Raw genomic sequence first — 17,831 nt, 5'->3', positions numbered from 1 at the left:
GCGAAGAGCCCGGATCTGAATCACGTCTGGGACCTGTTGCACGTCTGGGACCTGTTGGATCGGAGGGTGAGGGCTAGGGCCATTCCCCCCAGAAATGTCCAGGAACTTGCAGGTGACTGGGTGGAAGAGTGGGGTAACTTCTCACAGCAAGAACTGGCAAATCTGGTGCAGTCCATGAGGAGGAGATGCACTGCAGTACATAATGCATCTGGTGGCCACACCAGATAATGACTGTTACTTTTGATTTTGACCCCCCCTTTGTTCAGAGACACATTTTTCAATTTCTGTTAGTCACATGTCTGTGGAACTTGTTCAGTTTATGTCTCAGTTGTTGAATCTTGTTATGTTCATACAAATATTTACACATGTTAAGTTTTCTGAAAATAAACGCAGTTGACAGTGAGAGGACATTTCTTTTCTTGCTGAGTTTATATTCTAAGGCAGGGGTACCCAAGTCATTTTTGCGTCGGGAGACCCCTTTTTTGATAGCAAAATCATCCGAGACCCCACATAATATCATAACACAATTCCTACTAGTCAGTCAGTCAGTCAGTGTTACATGATGCAGGGCTGCACCTGAGTGAGTCTCTGTAACAGTAAGTTCTGACAGTTATCTTCTGGAGTAGTTACAGTATCTATAGTCCACAACAACAGGTCTTAAAACCCAATCGGATGTATTTAAGCCTGGTCCCTTTTTGTTTCTTTATTAGGACAAATCATACTCAAATGAACTATTTGTTATTATTGACGTCGTTGACGTTATTGTTGTTATTGACGTTTTTATTCTGATACCTGTTATTTTTGTACTGTACTTTTATTATATTGAATGAAAGGTTGTTGCAGTTTTACTACGACTTCTGCAGTGGCTTCTGCAGTGGCGTGGCTTAACTAATCAACTCTCGGGCCATGGGAAAACATTTTTTTAAAGGCTACCCTGTCGGCATCAGAGAGAACATTTTGTAGTTATAAAGCAAATTTCCTGCAATTCAAAATATGTTGCCTTGGGGCAGAGATTTTTTTTTTCAGTTTTAAAGCTAATTTCTTGCCATTTAAAGCTAATTTCTTGCAAGTTTTTACCCAGAAATGTTATTGAGATATAACAATTAGCAGCATTGGACCTTTAAAGCTTTGATTACAGGGGGGGGGGTTCTGTAGTTTTTAAAATAATTGATACTGTGGCGTATCAATATCCCTCCGCATCACATCTCCCAATTAATTGTATTTATTTTTCTTAAATTTTTCTTACAACCTTTATTTAAACAGGGAGTCACATTGAGATAACAAATCTATTGTATACATTACAATTAAAACAGAATAATAAAACATGCACGTATGTGTATAAAACAACATAATTCAGCACACAGTAACAAAATAAACATAATTCATAAAAGCAAGAACATAAATTAAGAACATCAATTGTATGATATTACAGCGTATTGTATTGCACCCTCCAAAATATTGCACAGATCCCTTGTCCAAAATGTGTTTAATCTGGCAATACTCATACATTTTCTTCTTCTTATTCATTTCATTTATTTTGTACCTGCGTGGACCCCATGCAGGTACATATATTTGAATATATGGAAAACATCCCTTACAATTGGTGATGGAACCCCTACTCACCTCAACACATTCAAGATGTGGGAGCACTAACATGACATTAATTATGTGCATAAATAGGGCCTCCCGGGTGGCGCAGTGCCACCAAAGATTCTGGGTTTAAGCCCAGGCTCTGTGTGACTGGGAGGCTCATGGGGTGGCGCACAATTGGCCCAGTGTCGTCCGGAATAAGGAGCGTTTGGCCGGCAGGGATATCCTTGCCGCACTAGCGGGCCAGGTGGAGTGCACGCTGACCAGGTCGCCAGGTGTACAGTGTTTCCTCCAGCACATTGGTGCGGCTGGCTTGGATGTGCATTGTGTCAAGAAGCAGTGCGGCTTGGTTGGGTTGGGTTGTGTTTCGGAGGATGCTTTCAACCTTTGCCTCTCCCGAGTCCGTACGGGAGTTTCAGCGACGAAACAAGACTACCAACTGGATATCACGAAGTTGGGGAGGAAAAATGGGTAAATATATATATATATATATAAAATAAAATAAATGATATGCATAAATTATGACTTTGGATTGGTAACTACTACCAATTGGATACCACAAAATTGAGGAGAATTTACATTTTTTATTTAAAAAAAAAATGATATGCAAAAATGATGACTTTGGGAAGCTTCCCTGTATTAAGTATCAATCTAACCAATCTAACTGGTGATAGACAGTGCCGGTCAATACTGCCAGTACAACAAGGGTGGTGATTAAAATGAGTCAAAACATTCTTGTGGTGAGTATGTGAGGTCTGAAGGGTAGCAGTTTATGTCATCACCATTACTCATCACACTCACTAGATGTAGGTTGATATCATGTTATAGACTTCTGGCTTCACTAACTTCTTGGCTTAGGAGGGGGACTATGTGATATATATACTATCTGATAAGGTGACATATATGACGTGACTATCACCAAACGCCCTGACCGTCTGTGAAAGCCCAGACGCAGAGATGTGGATGGAGGATGCTGATACGAGGGGCTGGGTTTATGTTGGGACCCAGGCCAGGGTTTCCAGGCTGTTAGTTGGTCACACAGGGTCTGAGGAGGTCTCTGTGTGACAAAGCAGGAGATCACTACCCCTGGCAGCTGGTTCAAATGATCCCTTCCTCCTCCACCCTGTCTAGGCCTCCTGCCCTGCGTCTGGGAGGAGTGCTCTCAGCTCTCAGCTCTCAGCTGGCAGCCCAATGAGAGACATGCTGCTCCAACAGTAATGTGACTAAACTGAAAGATGTGGTGTGTGCGTGTGTGTGTGTATTGCAAGTTTGAGGGTCGGATCTATCTCCTTCCCATCTCCACCTCCCCATCAAGGTTTCAAAGTCATTCCATATCAACAGTCACCCACTTTGATACCAATGGAGCTGATGTTCTCAACTCACTGTGGACGGGATGACAACGCACAGTGAAGTGCTTTGAGGCCTTGTGAGAAGTGCTATGTAAATGTAATCATATGATCGTGATTCTCATTACTGTCATTAGTACCACAACGACGTCATAATCGTACGAGATGCAGAGAAACCACTAGATGCTGAGGTCTTATGTGAATCGTGTTGTTAGGCATGAAAGACGAAGACAGCAAGAAGGACAAAGGTGAAATGCGGACAGAGAACACGCATTGTAATGCAACTGAAATGGACTACCACTAGTTTTAACTACCCCTAACTACCACCAAAACGCAACAACTGCTATGGAAACAACACTACTTTTCCCACCCAGTGAGAGTTATGATAAAACCTCCAGGTTTGCCTCTCAGAGTTGGAAAAGGAGGGGGGGGTGGAATATCCTGTAAGATTACACCATTTCTCAGAGGTTATTTTTGTCATGCTGTATTTCAACGCCTCTAGCTAAGGGAGTTTCCTCAGGCTGGGGAGCCTATGGACCGTCTGGGAGTTCCTTAGGGTTGATTGGGTGAGGTAACAAACTGCACACTCACTTGGTGAGGTCACAATCCGTTACTGGAATCATCGCAAAAACAGTTGTCTTGGTTCCAACTACACTGATTCTTTCTATGGGCTGAGATGCTTCTGGACAGGGGACAATTGGCATGACGTAACCTTCTGGTTGTAAATTGTTTTTCTGGTTGAAAAGACGTCAGACGTTATTACACCCAAATACTGTACATATTTTATCACGCCGACATCGAGACCTCTGGGAAATATGTCATATTTTATCACGCCGACATCGAGACGTTTGGGAAATATGTCATATTTTATCACACCAACATCGAGACGTCTGGGAAATATGTCATATTTTATCACGCCAACATCGAGACGTCTGGGAAATATGTCATATTTTATCACGCCAACATCGAGACGTCTGGGAAATATGTCATATTTTATCACGCCAACATCGAGACGTCTGGGAAATATGTCATATTTTATCACGCCGACATCGAGACGTCTGGGAAATATGTCATATTTTATCACGCCAACATCGAGACCTCTGGGAAATATGTCATATTTTATCACGCCGACATCGAGACGTTTGGGAAATATGTCATATTTTATCACGCCAACATCGAGACGTTTGGGAAATATGTCATATTTTATCACGCCGACATCGAGACGTCTGGGAAATATGTCATATTTTATCACGCGGACATCGAGACGTTTGGGAAATATGTCATATTTTATCACGCCGACATCGAGACGTCTGGGAAATATGTCATATTTTATCACGCGGACATCGAGACGTCTGGGAAATATGTCATATTTTATCACGCCGACATCGAGACGTTTGGGAAATATGTCATATTTTATCACGCCAACATCGAGACGTTTGGGAAATATGTCATATTTTATCACGCCAACATCGAGACGTCTGGGAAATATGTCATATTTTATCACGCGGACATCGAGACGTCTGGGAAATATGTCATATTTTGATTGGTATCAGGTCAGAGAAGCAGATAAAGAAGTGTTTTTCTGGTCGCTAAAAAGACATTTAAAAACCTGACCATGAGGTCTCAAAAGATGTCACCCTGATGATACAATTGTATTACGACCAGGCTTTGTGCCAGTCAAGTTGAAGGAAAGGCCTTCATTGTTGAGATGAAAAGGGTCAGACTCCCAGATACCAAGACATAAGTTGGCATGTAATGCATGTCATTTACAAAGCATAATGCTTTCCAATCGATGACGGACACACAAAGGCAGCCCAATCGTCCATCAAATAAAGAGACCTTGGTTCCTTCATCAGGCTCATCTGTAAAAGAGACCTTGGTCTCAGCTTGACTCCCTTATAAAAGTTAAATACAATTTGAGGGTCCAGTCCATCATCATCTGTTAGGATGTACTGGGAATCATCATCTGTAGAGTACTGTGAACATCAATGGAGACTTCAAACAAAGCCAAGTTCCAGGTTTACCTGATGTGATTACATAAAACTACTTTTTCTCTGGTAAAATGACAGTAGAAGTCAGTGATGTGACCTCTGTCAGAGTGATATAGAGCCCCATGAGGATGGAAGCTACAGGTGTGGTCGAGGCTGGGGCAGGCTCTAACGTCGGGCTGATTTGTGACATATATTCATCTTTGCGATATTGGTGACTCTAAGTTAAGGTTAATGCTCAATGATAAAATGCTGCGATCATGTGGTGTACAGGATTGTGGTCAAAGTCAATTCATGTCAACTCAATGAAAATGGAGGTACTTTTTTCAATTATTGAATTGAATGCGTTTGATTGAAGTAAAATGCAAGGGGAGGCATGTAAGCAGAAGAACACCATCCCAACCTTGAAGCACAGGGATGGCAGCATCATGTTGTGGGGGTGCTTTGCTGCAGGAGGGACTGGTGCACTTCACAAAAATGATGGCATCATGAGGCAGGAAAATTATGTGGATATATTGAAGCAACATCTCAAGACATCAGTCAGGAAGTTAAAGCTTGGTCGCAAATGGGTCTTCCAAATGGACAATGACCCCAAGCATACTTCCAGTTGTGGCAAAATGGATTAAGGACAACAAAGTCAAGGTAGAGTGAGTGGCCATCACAAAGCCCTGACCTCAATCCTATAGAACATTTGTGGGCAGAATTGAACAAGCGTGTGCGAGCACGGAGGCCTACAAACCTGACTCAGTTACACCAGCTCTGTCAGGAGGAATGGACCAAAATAAATCCAACTTATTGTGGGAAGCTTGTGAAAGGCTACCCAAAACTTTTGACTCAAGTTAAACAATTTAAAGACAATGCTACCAAATACTCGTTGATTCTATGTAAACTTCTGACCTACTGGGAATGTGATGAAAGAAATAAAAGCTAAAATAAATAATTCTCTCTAGCATTATTCTGACATTTCAAATTCTTAAAATAAAGTGGTAATCCTAACTAACCTAAGACAGGGAATATTTACGAGGATTAAATGTCAGGAATTGTGAAAAACTGAGTTTAAATGTATTTGGCTAAGGTGTATGTAAACTTCCGACTTCAATTGTATATAGTGGACTTCACATTTTGATTTTCATCAAATTTGAAATTCTGCCTTGGTTTCTCCATTAACTCCATAAAATCCAGCCGTGTATTGAGAGTCCCATGGGGAGGCGCACAATTGGCCCAGCGTCGTCCGGGTTTGGTCGGGGTAGGCCGTCATTGTAAATAAAAATGAGTTCTCAAAACTGACTTGCCCAGTTAAATAAAGGTTAAGAAAAACACAATAAAAAGATTGTTTGGTCCACAACAGCATATCATGAAGTGGAACATTTGATTCCAGGTTTGATAAAATCTAGAATACACTTCCAGCTAGGTGGCCCCTTGATGCATCACCCATTGCCCAGACAACTGAACAACCCATTGGAAAAAAATACACCCTCAGCGCCTGTTAAATGGCTGGGTTAAGCGATGAGTCATGTCTGTATATATTTAGACACACACTGAGGGTTTATAACGCCAGTAACGCTCCGCCTCTCCTCAGATCATGTTCCCTCCATCATGGTATGGTCAGTGTCACACTAGTCTCACAACCACCTAGCCAGAATACAGTCAACTAATATTACAGTAATACTCATGAGTCACATCAAGTTGACAATACTGTAGCATAACTGTGTCTGCCTCACCAGGGCAAAATAAAGTTTTATATTAAACACAATACAATAGATTACTTTGTATTTTCTAAATCGCTTAAACCATTCTTTAGATCTATCTTTTTCAACCAATGAAGGGGTTAATTCATACAATAGTTTTAATCCATCTCTCTGTCACAGTTAATGATCAGTTAACAGTTAACAGTTAACAATCCGTGTATATTTGTTGTTGTTGTTAGGGTTAGGGTTGAGGGTTAGGGTTGTGGGTTAGAGTTGAGGGTTAGAGTTGAGGGTTAGGGATGAGGGTTAGGGTTAGGGTTGAAGGTTAGGGTTGAGGGTTAGGGTTAGGGTTGAAGGTTAGGGTTGAGGGTTAGGGTTGTGGGTTAGAGTTGAGGGTTAGGGTTGAGGGTTTGGGTTGTGGGTTAGCGTTGAGGGTTAGGGTTGAGGGTTAGGGTTGTGGGTTAGAGTTGAGGGTTAGGGTTGAGGGTTAGGGTTGAGGGTTAGGGTTGAGGGTTAGGGTTGAGGGTTAGGGTTGTGGGTTAGGGTTGAGGGTTAGGGTTGAGGGTTAGGGTTGAGGGTTAGGGTTGAGGGTTAGGGTTGAGGGTTAGGGTTGAGGGTTAGGGTTGAGGGTTAGGGTTGAGGGTTAGGGTTGAAGGTTAGGGTTGAGGATTAGGGTTGAGGGTTAGGGTTGAAGGGGTTAGGCTTGAGGGTTAGGGTTGAGGGTTAGGGTTGAGCTTTAGGGTTGAGGGTTAGGATTGAAGGTTAGGGTTGAGGGTTAGGGTTGAAGGTTAGGGTTGAGGGTTAGGGTTGAGGGTTAGGGTTGAAGGTTAGGGTTGAGGGTTAGGGTTGAGGGTTCGGGTTGAGGGTTAGGGTTGAAGGTTAGGGTTGAGGGTTAGGGTTGAGGGTTAGGGTTGAAGGTTAGGGTTGAGGGTTAGGGTTGAGGGTTAGGGTTGAGGGTTAGGGTTGAGGGTTAAGGTTGAACGTTAGGGTTAGGGTTGAGGGTTAGGGTTGAAGGTTAGGGTTGAGGGTTAGGGTTGAGGGTTAGGGTTGAAGGTTAGGGTTGAGGGTTAGGGTTGAGGGTTTGGGTTGAGGGTTAGGGTTGAAGGTTAGGGTTGAAGGTTAGGGTTGAGGTTTAGGGTTGAGGGTTAGGGTTAGGGTTGAGGGTTAGGGTTGAGGGTTAGAGTTGAAGGTTAGGGTTGAGGGTTAGGGTTGAGGGTTAGGGTTAGGGTTGAAGGTTAGGGTTGAGGGTTAGGGTTGAGGGTTAGGGTTAGGATTGAAGGTTAGGGTTGAGGGTTGGGGTTGAGGGTTAGGGTTGAGGGTTAGGGTTGAGGGTTAGGGTTGAGGGTTAGGGTTAGGGTTAGGGTTGAGGGTTAGGGTTGAGGGTTAGGGTTGAGGGTTAGGATTGAGGGTTAGAGTTGAGGGTTAGGATTGAGGGTTAGGATTGAAAGTTAGGGTTGAGCCGTGATGTGGAAATGAAGCTAGGGTTACGGTAAGGGTTGAGGCTTAGGGTTAGGGTTAGGGTTAGGGTTGGGGTTGAGGGTTAGGGTTGAGCCGGGATGTGGAAATGAAGCTAGGGTTACGGTAAGGGTTGAGGCTAGGTTAGGATTGAGATTTGAGGATTTCTTAATTAAAAACGTCACATTATGTATCACATCGAATCTGTCATAACAGTAGGGGTCTTTGAACAAGTAAAAATGTGTTGAATCTGTCCCATAAAGCATTCACTGGTCTCACCATGCCACAGTATGTGGTGATAATAGTAGCCTAATCATTGTCATTATAACAAATAATGTCTTACATCAGGAAGGTAAAGGCAACCGATCATAATGACTCCTGCCTTAAAGCACTGAAGTTACAGATATTAACATGTGCTTATCGCCCTCTAGTGGTGAAACCAGCTAAAGACCGATTGCTCGTTTTTATTGCAGTAGATAAATCTCCCGCACTGGGCACCTTGAATCTGGATCGTCTTCAGCTTGCTCCACATCACTCTTCTCTTTCTTTATCGACCACCAGTGCAGAATCCTGTGACAACCAGGGACACAGATGAGTTAGTCCAGACGAGAGCTTCTCCATGATATGTAAGACTATACCCATGTCTAGACTAGGATATCCCCTTGGTAATATCTGTAATATACACATGACATAATGCATAAATAAAACAGCTCTGGTATGAGTGCTGAATTGAGTATGATGGCCATCATATGAGACTAGATATGCATCATTTTTGAGGGAGAATCTAATATTTTTGGTCCTACTGGAGCTCTAAGTGGCCATATCCTTTTAGGCCTCAAGAAATGAGATATAGTGTCACAGTTACATAGCAAACATGAACCTCATTACTGTTCTGGAAACTAGATGTGAAAGGATTTGAAACTGCCTGTCCGTATTTGACAGGGACAGCCCTTTCTCTGGTTAAGTCACGTTCAGATTCAAACCATCTTTATTGGCAGCACGGCAAAAAAGCAATCCAATGCTGTTAAAGCAACATGGCTTTAATAAAGCAATAAGGCCTGAAGAGGCACCGTATGGTGAATATGCCACGGCTAAGGGGTATTAAGGCACTTTCTGCGTTAATAACCGTCTATACTATAGCCTACAGAATATACATGATTGTCTCCATCTGTGAGGGAGGAGGGATAGTAACACTGTCAAAGGTATATCTACAGCTCTGTGTATGTGAGCTGGGACACTGACACCGAGGGTATATAGGGTGTATACAAATGGTGCTATCTAGAACCTAAAAGGGTTCTGTGGCTGTCTCCATAGAACAGGGCCGTTCCGGGGTTGCACGGTTCGTTTTTTGTCCTAGCACTACACAGCTCATTCAAATAATCATCTAATCATCAATATTTGATCATTTGAATCAGCAGTGTAGTGTTAGGGCAAAAAACAAATGTGCACAGCTTGGGGTCCCAAGTTTGGGAAAAGCTGCCTTCGAAAAAACTTTTTGTTTCCAGGTTAGAACCATTTTGGTTCCAGGTAGAACCTTATTGGGTTCCACATAGAACCCTTTCCCCAGAGTGTTCCACATGGAACAAAAAATAGTTACTGAAAAAGAAAAGGAGAGCCGCACACTCTAGGAGCAACATCGTTTCGACAGCCAAGATGTCTTCATCAGGATTCTATCTGGAACCAAAAAGGGTTATTTTATGGGAACAGCCAAAGAACCCTTTTGGAACCCTTTTTTCTAAAAGTGTACTTTGTATGTGGGCAGTGAAGGGTATATCTGCAGTACTGTACAGCTCTGTTCACTTACCCCAGGGAGAGGAAGAGCAGCAGCAGCAGAGAAGTCAGACAGGCCGTGAGGAGAGAGGGAGGGGGGAGACGGAGAAGGGCAAGGGACCATCCACCAGGCACAGGGACAATTTGGCCCCCTGGAAGCAGTGACAGATCAAATATCTCCTGCAGCTCACTGTGGCCTACAACCACCTGGGGGATGACTAGGTCAGAGAGAGAGGGGGGAAGGAGAGATAGAGAGATGAAGAAGAGAGAGAGAAAGAAATAGACAGAGAGAGAGAGAAGACGGGTGGACAGGGTTGAGGATAGAAGTGGGGATGGAGAGATTGAGGGAGAGATAGAGATGGCGGAGAGAGAGGTCAGAGACTCAGAGCACAGAGAGATAGATAGAGGAGATAACAGAGAAAAAGAGAGGAGATACATCGACTATAAAGATATATACAAAGATGTGTGGTTAAGCTCTCTGGCACAAAATGACCACCTTGCTACACATTGATGGTGAATGGGGAGTCACCACCATACAACACATAGAAAATAATATGGGACTTGAATGAATGTCTCTCTACAACAACATCATTACCTATGAGGTGGTAGTAAAGTCTGACTAAGGAGCGCTGGTCAGAGTAGATCTCACACTGGTATGTACCCTGGTGTCGCAGACCAGCTGAGGGGATAGAGTAGAGCCGGTCTATCCCTACTGTCACCTCCTCAAACTGATCCACCTGCTGGGTCCTGATCTGCAAGTCAGGGGACAACATGACTGCACAATCCTCTGATCTTCTCTCACTACAAAGGAATCATGTCTAAATGGAAGTTTCAGGAAAAGGGAGGGTTTTATAATATGACTTTAATAATTCAGCTCATCGTTTTGGGAGAGTTTCTCATCTAAAGACATACTTGGGCCCTGATTGTGAGGACTTGTAGTGGGTACTGTATAATGATGGACATGCTAGGGCTAGGCCATTATCTCCAGCATTGGCACTCTAAGGATAGGAGAACTAGCTACATCCCATAACATCCACTGACCTCCTCTGCAAACCTCCAGACCACTTTCATTTCATAAGGCAGGGGAAAGGGGACGTCACACCTCATCTGTGTCCGGTTGTTCTCCATGACTGTGATGTTCTTTGCTGTAGACACACACACACACACACACACACACACACACACACACACACACACACACACACACACACACACACACACACACACACACACACACACACACACACACACACACACACACACACACACACACACACACACACACACACACACACACACACACACACACACACACACACACACACACACACAGTAAAACTCTCTCACCTTGTGGTGAAGCTGTTCTCAGGGGGCAGCAGACAGTGGCAGTCTGAGCCTTCTTAATGATAATATTTAAATACAGCCTCTAGCGGGGTGCACTGGAAGGGATGATATGCTGAACAGTAATTGTGCAGCACTGGGTGGATATGAATACCATGGTGTGTGGGAGGGGACTGTCACCTTACATAAAGAAACCAAGGATTTAAAGGGTACCTTGGGGAGGCTGTCTGTGCAAAAAAAATCATCCGACTTCACTGCTAAGAACATTTCAAGGATGAAAGGCACCAAGTGGATGTTTTCATGAGGGGAAAATGCACTTATGTAAGATATAGCCTACACAGACAGAACTACATACACATTTCTACACAGACAGAACTACATACACAGTCCTACACAGACAGAACTACATACACAGTCCTACACAGACAGAACTACATACACATTTCTACACAGACAGAACTACATACACAGTCCTACACAGACAGAACTACATACACAGTCCTACACAGACAGAACTACATACACAGTCCTACACAGACAGAACTACATACACAGTCCTACACAGACAGAACTACATACACAGTCCTACACATACAGAACTACATACACAGTCCTACACAGACAGAACTACATACACAGTTCTACACAGACAGAACTACATACACAGTCCTACACAGACAGAACTACATACACAGTTCTACACAGACAGAACTACATACACAGTCCTACACAGACAGAACTACATACACAGTCCTACACAGACAGAACTACATACACAGTCCTACACAGACAGAACTACATACACAGTCCTACACAGACAGACCTACATACACAGTCCTACACAGACAGACCTACAAGGACAGTCCAACACAAACGGACCTGCACAGACAGTCCTGCAGAGACAGTGCTGCACAGACAGTCTTTTAACACAGACAGTCTTTTAAGTATTTTAACCAGGCATTGGGGAGATGAGGGTATTTGAGTTATGAAAAGAATTGGTGTGAATGGTCAATAGATTTGATGTGGTGGTGTTTTGTTACTCACTTGGACAGTCAAGTGGGAACTCACAGGAGTCATACTGACAGGTGATACAGTTGTAGACATAACCAGAAGTCTGAAAACCTGAGGAACCCATGGGAGGAAATGCAACACATGGCCTATACATTTCTAGAACAAGGTAGAATAGAAAGGAAATACCATAGAAATTCAATAGGAAATTAAATATATTTAATACTTAGTATAACACGTCTTAGTATAACTATTTTAACTAACTATTATATTGACAGCAGGTATTACAACTAGCTTGCTATCATAGATTGATTCATAGAATAGTTGGAATCTTTTTAACATGTTGAGGCCATGGCTGAGCAGAGCTACTAAGAGTTCATGAGGTTCAACAGGAAGGTCATGCCAGGAGGAACAATGGCAGAGGAAACAGTCACTCACCACATGGAGGGAAACATCCAGAAGCTGGGTAGAGATAATAGGGGGAAAACAAACAAAATGACAAGAAAGAAAGAAGAGGCAGAGAAAACTATTTAAGCAACAACAACAAAAACATTTTTACTGATGAACATCGACATGACAAGTTGTCTTGACTTGATTGACATGGTTCAGTGTAGAACCAAGTATATCGTTAGACTGATAAAAGTAATATACAGAGCTATACAGAGCCCATACTATACAGAGCCCATACTATACAGAGTCAGTGGTGTAAAGTACTTAAGTAAAAATACTTCTTAAGTAGTTTTTTGTGGTATCTGTCTTTTACTAATTATATTTTTTCCCAACTTTCACTTTTACTTCACTACATTCCTAAACAAAATAATGCACTTTTTACTCCATACATTGTCCCTGACACCCAAAAGTACTCGTTACATTTTGACAGGAAAATGGTCTAACTCACACAGTTATCATGAGAACATCCCTGGTCATCCCTACTGCCTCTGATCTGGCAGACTCACTAAACACAAATGCTTCATTTGCAAATTATGGAGTTTTGAAGTGTGCCCCTGGCTATCCGTAAAAAAAAAAGTTTTTAATTGTGCCGTCTGTTTGCTTAATATAAGGAATTTGAAATGGTTTATACTTTTATTTGTACTTTTGATACTTAAGAACATTTCAGCAATTCCATTTACTTTTGATACTTAAGTACTGTATATTTAATGCCAAATACTTATAGGTTTTTACTCAAGTAGTATTTTACTGGGTGACTTTCACTTTTACTTGAGTAATTTTCTATTAAGGTATCTGTACTTTTACTCAAGTATGACAATTGAGAATATTTTTCCACCACTGTAAAGAGCCAATACTATACAGAGTCCATACTATACAGAGCCCAGACTATACAGAGTCCATTCTATACAGAGCCCATACTATACAGAGTCCATACTATACAGAGTCCATACTATACAGAGTCCATTCTATACAGAGCCCATACTATACAGAGTACATACTATACAGAGCCCAGACTATACAGAGTCCATACTATACAGAGTCCATTCTATACAGAGCCCATACTATACAGAGTCCATACTATACAGAGTCCATTATATACAGAGCCCATACTATACAGAGTCCATTCTATACAGAGCCCAGACTATACAGAGTCCATACTATACAGAGTCCATACTATACAGAGTCCATTCTATACAGAGCCCATACTATACAGAGTCCATTCTATACAGAGCCCATACTATACAGAGTCCATACTATACAGAGTCCATACTATACAGAGTCCATACTATACAGAGTCCATACTATACAGAGTCCATTCTATACAGAGCCCATACTATACAGAGTACATACTATACAGAGTCCATACTATACAGAGTCCATACTATACAGAGCCCAGACTATACAGAGTCCATACTATACAGAGTCCATACTATACAGGGCCCAGACTATACAGAGTGCATACTATACAGAGTCCAGACTATACAGAGTCCATTCTATACAGAGCCCATACTATACAGAGTACATACTATACAGAGTCCATACTATACAGAGTCCATACTATACAGAGCCCAGACTATACAGAATCCATACTATACAGAGTCCATTCTATACAGAGTCCATTCTATACAGAGTCCATACTATACAGAGTCCATACTATACAGAGTACATACTATACAGAGTCCATACTATACAGAATCCATACTATACAGAGCCCAGACTATACAGAATCCATACTATACAGAGTCCATTCTATACAGAGCCCATACTATACAGAGTACATACTATACAGAGTCCATACTATACAGAGTCCATTCTATACAGAGCCCATACTATACAGAGTCCATTCTATATACAGAGCTCATACTATACAGAGTCCATACTATACAGAGTCCATACTATACAGAGTCCATACTATACAGAGCGTATACTACAGTGGGGAGAACAAGTATTTGATACACTGCCGATTTTGCAGGTTTTCCTACTTACAAAGCATGTAGAGGTCTGTAATTTTTTTAATCATAGGTACACTTCAACTGTGAGAGACAGAATCTAAAACAAAAATCCAGAAAATCACATTGTATGATTTTTAAGTAATTAATTTGCATTTTATTGCATGACACAAGTATTTGATCACCTACCAACCAGTAAGAATTCCGGCTCTCACAGACCTGTTCATTTTTCTTTAAGAAGCCGCCCTGAGTGCATTACCTGTATTAACTGCACCTGTTTGAACTCGTTACCTGTATAAAAGACACCTGTCCACCCCCTCAATCACACAGACTCCAACCTCTCCACAATGGCCCAGACCAGAAAGCTGTGTAAGGACATCAGGGATAAAATTGTAGACCTGCACAAGGCTGGGATGGGCTACAGGACAATAGGCAAGCAGCTTGGTGAGAAGGCAACAACTGTTGGCGCAATTATTAGAAAATGGAAGAAGTTCAAGATGACGGTCAATCACCCTTGGTCTGGGGCTCCATGCAAGATCTCACCTCGTGGGGCATCAATGATCATGAGGAAGGTGAGGGATCAGCCCAGAACTACACGGCAGGACCTGGTCAATGACCTGAAGAGAGCTGGGACCACAGTCTCAAAGAAAACCATTAGTAACACACTATGCCGTCATGGATTAAAATCCTGCAGCGCATGCAAGGTCCCCCTGCTCAAGCCAGCGCATGTCCAGGTCCGTCTGAAGTTTTGAAAATTGAGCTTTTTGGTCTAAACTCCACTCGCCATGTTTGGAGGAAGAAGAAGGATGAGTACAACCTCAAGAACACCATCCCAACCGTGAAGCATGGAGGTGGAAGCATCATTCTTTGGGGATGCTTTTCTGCAAAGGGGACAGGACAACTGCACCATATTGAGGGGAGGATGGATGGGGCCATGTATTGCGAGATCTTGGCCAACAACCTCCTTCCCTCAGTAAGAGCATTGAAGATGGGTCGTGGCTGGGTCTTCCAGCATGATAACGACCCGAAACACACAGCCAGGGCAACTAAGGAGTGGCTCCATAAGAAGCATCTCAAGGTCCTGGAGTGGCCTAGCCAGTCTCCAGTCCTGAACCCAATAGAAAATCTTTGGAGGGAGCTGAAAGTCCGTATTGCCCAGCGACAGCCCCGAAACCTGAAGGATCTGGAGAAGGTCTGTATGGAGGAGTGGGCCAAAATCCCTGCTGCAGTGTGTGCAAACCTGGTCAAGAACTACAGGAAACGTATGATCTCTGTAATTGCAAAAAAAGGTTTCGGTACCAAATATTAAGTTATGCTTTTTTGATGTATCAAATACTTATGTCATGCAATAAAATGCAAATTAATCACTTAAAAATCATACAATGTGATTTTCTGGATTTTTGTTTTAGATTAAATCTCTCACAGTACCTATGATAAAAATGACAGACCTCTACATGCTTTGTAAGAAGGAACATTTGCAAAATCGGCAGTGTATCAAATACTTGTTCTCCCCACTGTATATAGAGTGAGTGGTGTAAAGTACTTAAGTAAAATACTTTTTAAGTCGTTTTTTTTGGGTATCTGTATTTTACTATTTATATTTTTTCCCAACTTTTACTTTTACTTCACTACATTCCTAAAGAAAATAATGCACATTTTACTCCATACATTGTCCCTTTTTTTTAAAATGGTGCCGTCTGTTTACTTAATATAAGGAATTTGAAATGGTTTATACTTTTATTTGTACTTTTGATACTTAAGAACATTTCAGCAATTCCATTTACTTTTGATACTTAAGTATATTTAAAACCAAACACTTTTAGGTTTTTACTCAAGTAGTATTTTACTGGGTGACTTTCACTTTTACTTGAGTAATTTTCTATTACGGTATCTGTACTTTTACTCAAGTATGACAATTGAGAATCTTTTTCCACCACTGTACAGAGCCAATAATATACAGAGTCCATACTTTACAGAGCCCATACTATACAGAGTCCATTCTATACAGAGTCCATTCTATACAGAGCCCATACTATACAGAGCCCATACTATACAGAGTCCATACTATACAGAGCCCATACTATACAGAGTCCATACTATACAGAGTCCATACTATACAGAGCCCATACTATACAGAGTCCATACTATACAGAGTACATACTATACAGAGTCCATACTATACAGAGCCCATACTATACAGAGTCCACACTATACAGATGACAGTTTGGGAAAAGGTAAGAATGAAGACATTTCTCTGATGCTACTTACCCCATGGCAAGTAACGGTCTGGATATGAAAGAAAGGTTCTGAAATATGGTGTGAGGTAGTAGTGAGGAAAAGGAATTACAAGGGAGAGAAGGCGATTATGTCTCACCTCTAGGCAGTTTGAAGGCAGCCGCAATGAAATTGTCTGCAGCTGTCAGTAACCTCTCGTCATACACTGTGTCTGATGGATAGAGAGAGAAGAAGGAGAGAAGGAGAGGAAAAATATATCTCAATTGCTCCCTTGGAAGTGTGTGTGTGTGTGCACGTGCGTGTGTGTGCGCGCATGTGTGTGTGCGTGTGTGTGTGCGTGTGCGTGTGTGCGTCTACAGTAAAGAGTGTCTACAGTGTCCATTAGTACCAGAGCTGAACTGATCTAATAGTCTGCTGCTACATCCAGTGTAAAATAGCCAGTGTCAAACATCCAGTGTAAAAACACTGCCCCAGTGTAAAATATCCAGTGTAAAACACCGCCCCCAGTGTAAAACACCGCCCCCAGTGTAAAATATCCAGTGTAAAAACATCCAGTGTAAAACACTGTCCCCAGTGTAAAATATCCAGTGTAAAATATCCAGTGTAAAACCATCCAGTGTAAAACATCCAGTGTAAAACATCCAGTGTAAAACATCCAGTGTAAAACATCCAGTGTAAAACAAGGGAATCAAAAAGCATGGGGATGTAGGAAAGTTTGAGAGAGAGTTATACAGTACATTTACATCTTAGTCATTTAGCCGAAACTCTTATCCAAAGCGACTTACAGTTACAGGATTACAATTGAATCACCCTGTTGCAGGGGTACTTCCCTGCCAAGCAGGAAATGTAAAACATGTTGTGTATTTGAGGTTTTAATACTTCTGAAGTTTGCACTTTACACATTTCAGACTTGTTTTTACCTTAAATGTATCAACCCCTACACAAATGTCCATTAATTATGATCCACATACTAATTAACATTTCCTGTTGCTGCAGGATTCTTTTCCTGCT

General features: G+C 42.0%; 1 protein-coding gene and 1 long non-coding RNA gene across 6 annotated transcripts in view; one reads left to right on the top strand and one right to left on the bottom strand.

Annotated features, from left to right (window-relative positions):
* Nucleotides 1-1,206: 1,206 nt before the first annotated feature.
* The window catches only part of spaca6 (sperm acrosome associated 6), a 58,078-nt gene continuing 41,453 nt past the window's right edge, over nucleotides 1,207-17,831 (bottom strand). For 2 of the 5 annotated variants that reach the window (XM_052494694.1, XM_052494695.1), the window contains 7 exons: nucleotides 16,960-17,031; nucleotides 12,625-12,648; nucleotides 12,223-12,300; nucleotides 10,879-10,982; nucleotides 10,433-10,589; nucleotides 9,872-10,055; nucleotides 8,119-8,637 (listed from right to left, as the gene is read on the bottom strand). In XM_052494694.1, the coding sequence (XP_052350654.1) occupies nucleotides 8,532-8,637; nucleotides 9,872-10,055; nucleotides 10,433-10,589; nucleotides 10,879-10,982; nucleotides 12,223-12,300; nucleotides 12,625-12,648; nucleotides 16,960-17,031 (725 nt within the window). In that variant the 3' untranslated portion in view covers nucleotides 8,119-8,531. Of the gene's footprint in view, nucleotides 2,030-8,118; nucleotides 8,638-9,871; nucleotides 10,056-10,432; nucleotides 10,590-10,878; nucleotides 10,983-12,222; nucleotides 12,649-16,853; nucleotides 16,929-16,959; nucleotides 17,032-17,831 lie in introns of those variants that run through there. The other 3 variants (XM_052494696.1, XM_052494697.1, XM_035751539.2) reach the window with 3 other exon arrangements.
* Nucleotides 4,579-7,923, top strand: LOC127915213 (uncharacterized). Its single transcript, XR_008090581.1, has 3 exons — nucleotides 4,579-7,293; nucleotides 7,374-7,814; nucleotides 7,847-7,923. It is a non-coding gene; the product is annotated as an uncharacterized LOC127915213 (long non-coding RNA).

The sequence above is a fragment of the Oncorhynchus keta genome, chromosome 34, assembly GCF_023373465.1.
Source record: "Oncorhynchus keta strain PuntledgeMale-10-30-2019 chromosome 34, Oket_V2, whole genome shotgun sequence".
NCBI classification, from domain to species: Eukaryota; Metazoa; Chordata; class Actinopteri; order Salmoniformes; family Salmonidae; genus Oncorhynchus; species Oncorhynchus keta.
Note: the sequence above shows the minus strand (reverse complement) of the source record. Positions and strands in the feature narration are given on the sequence as shown.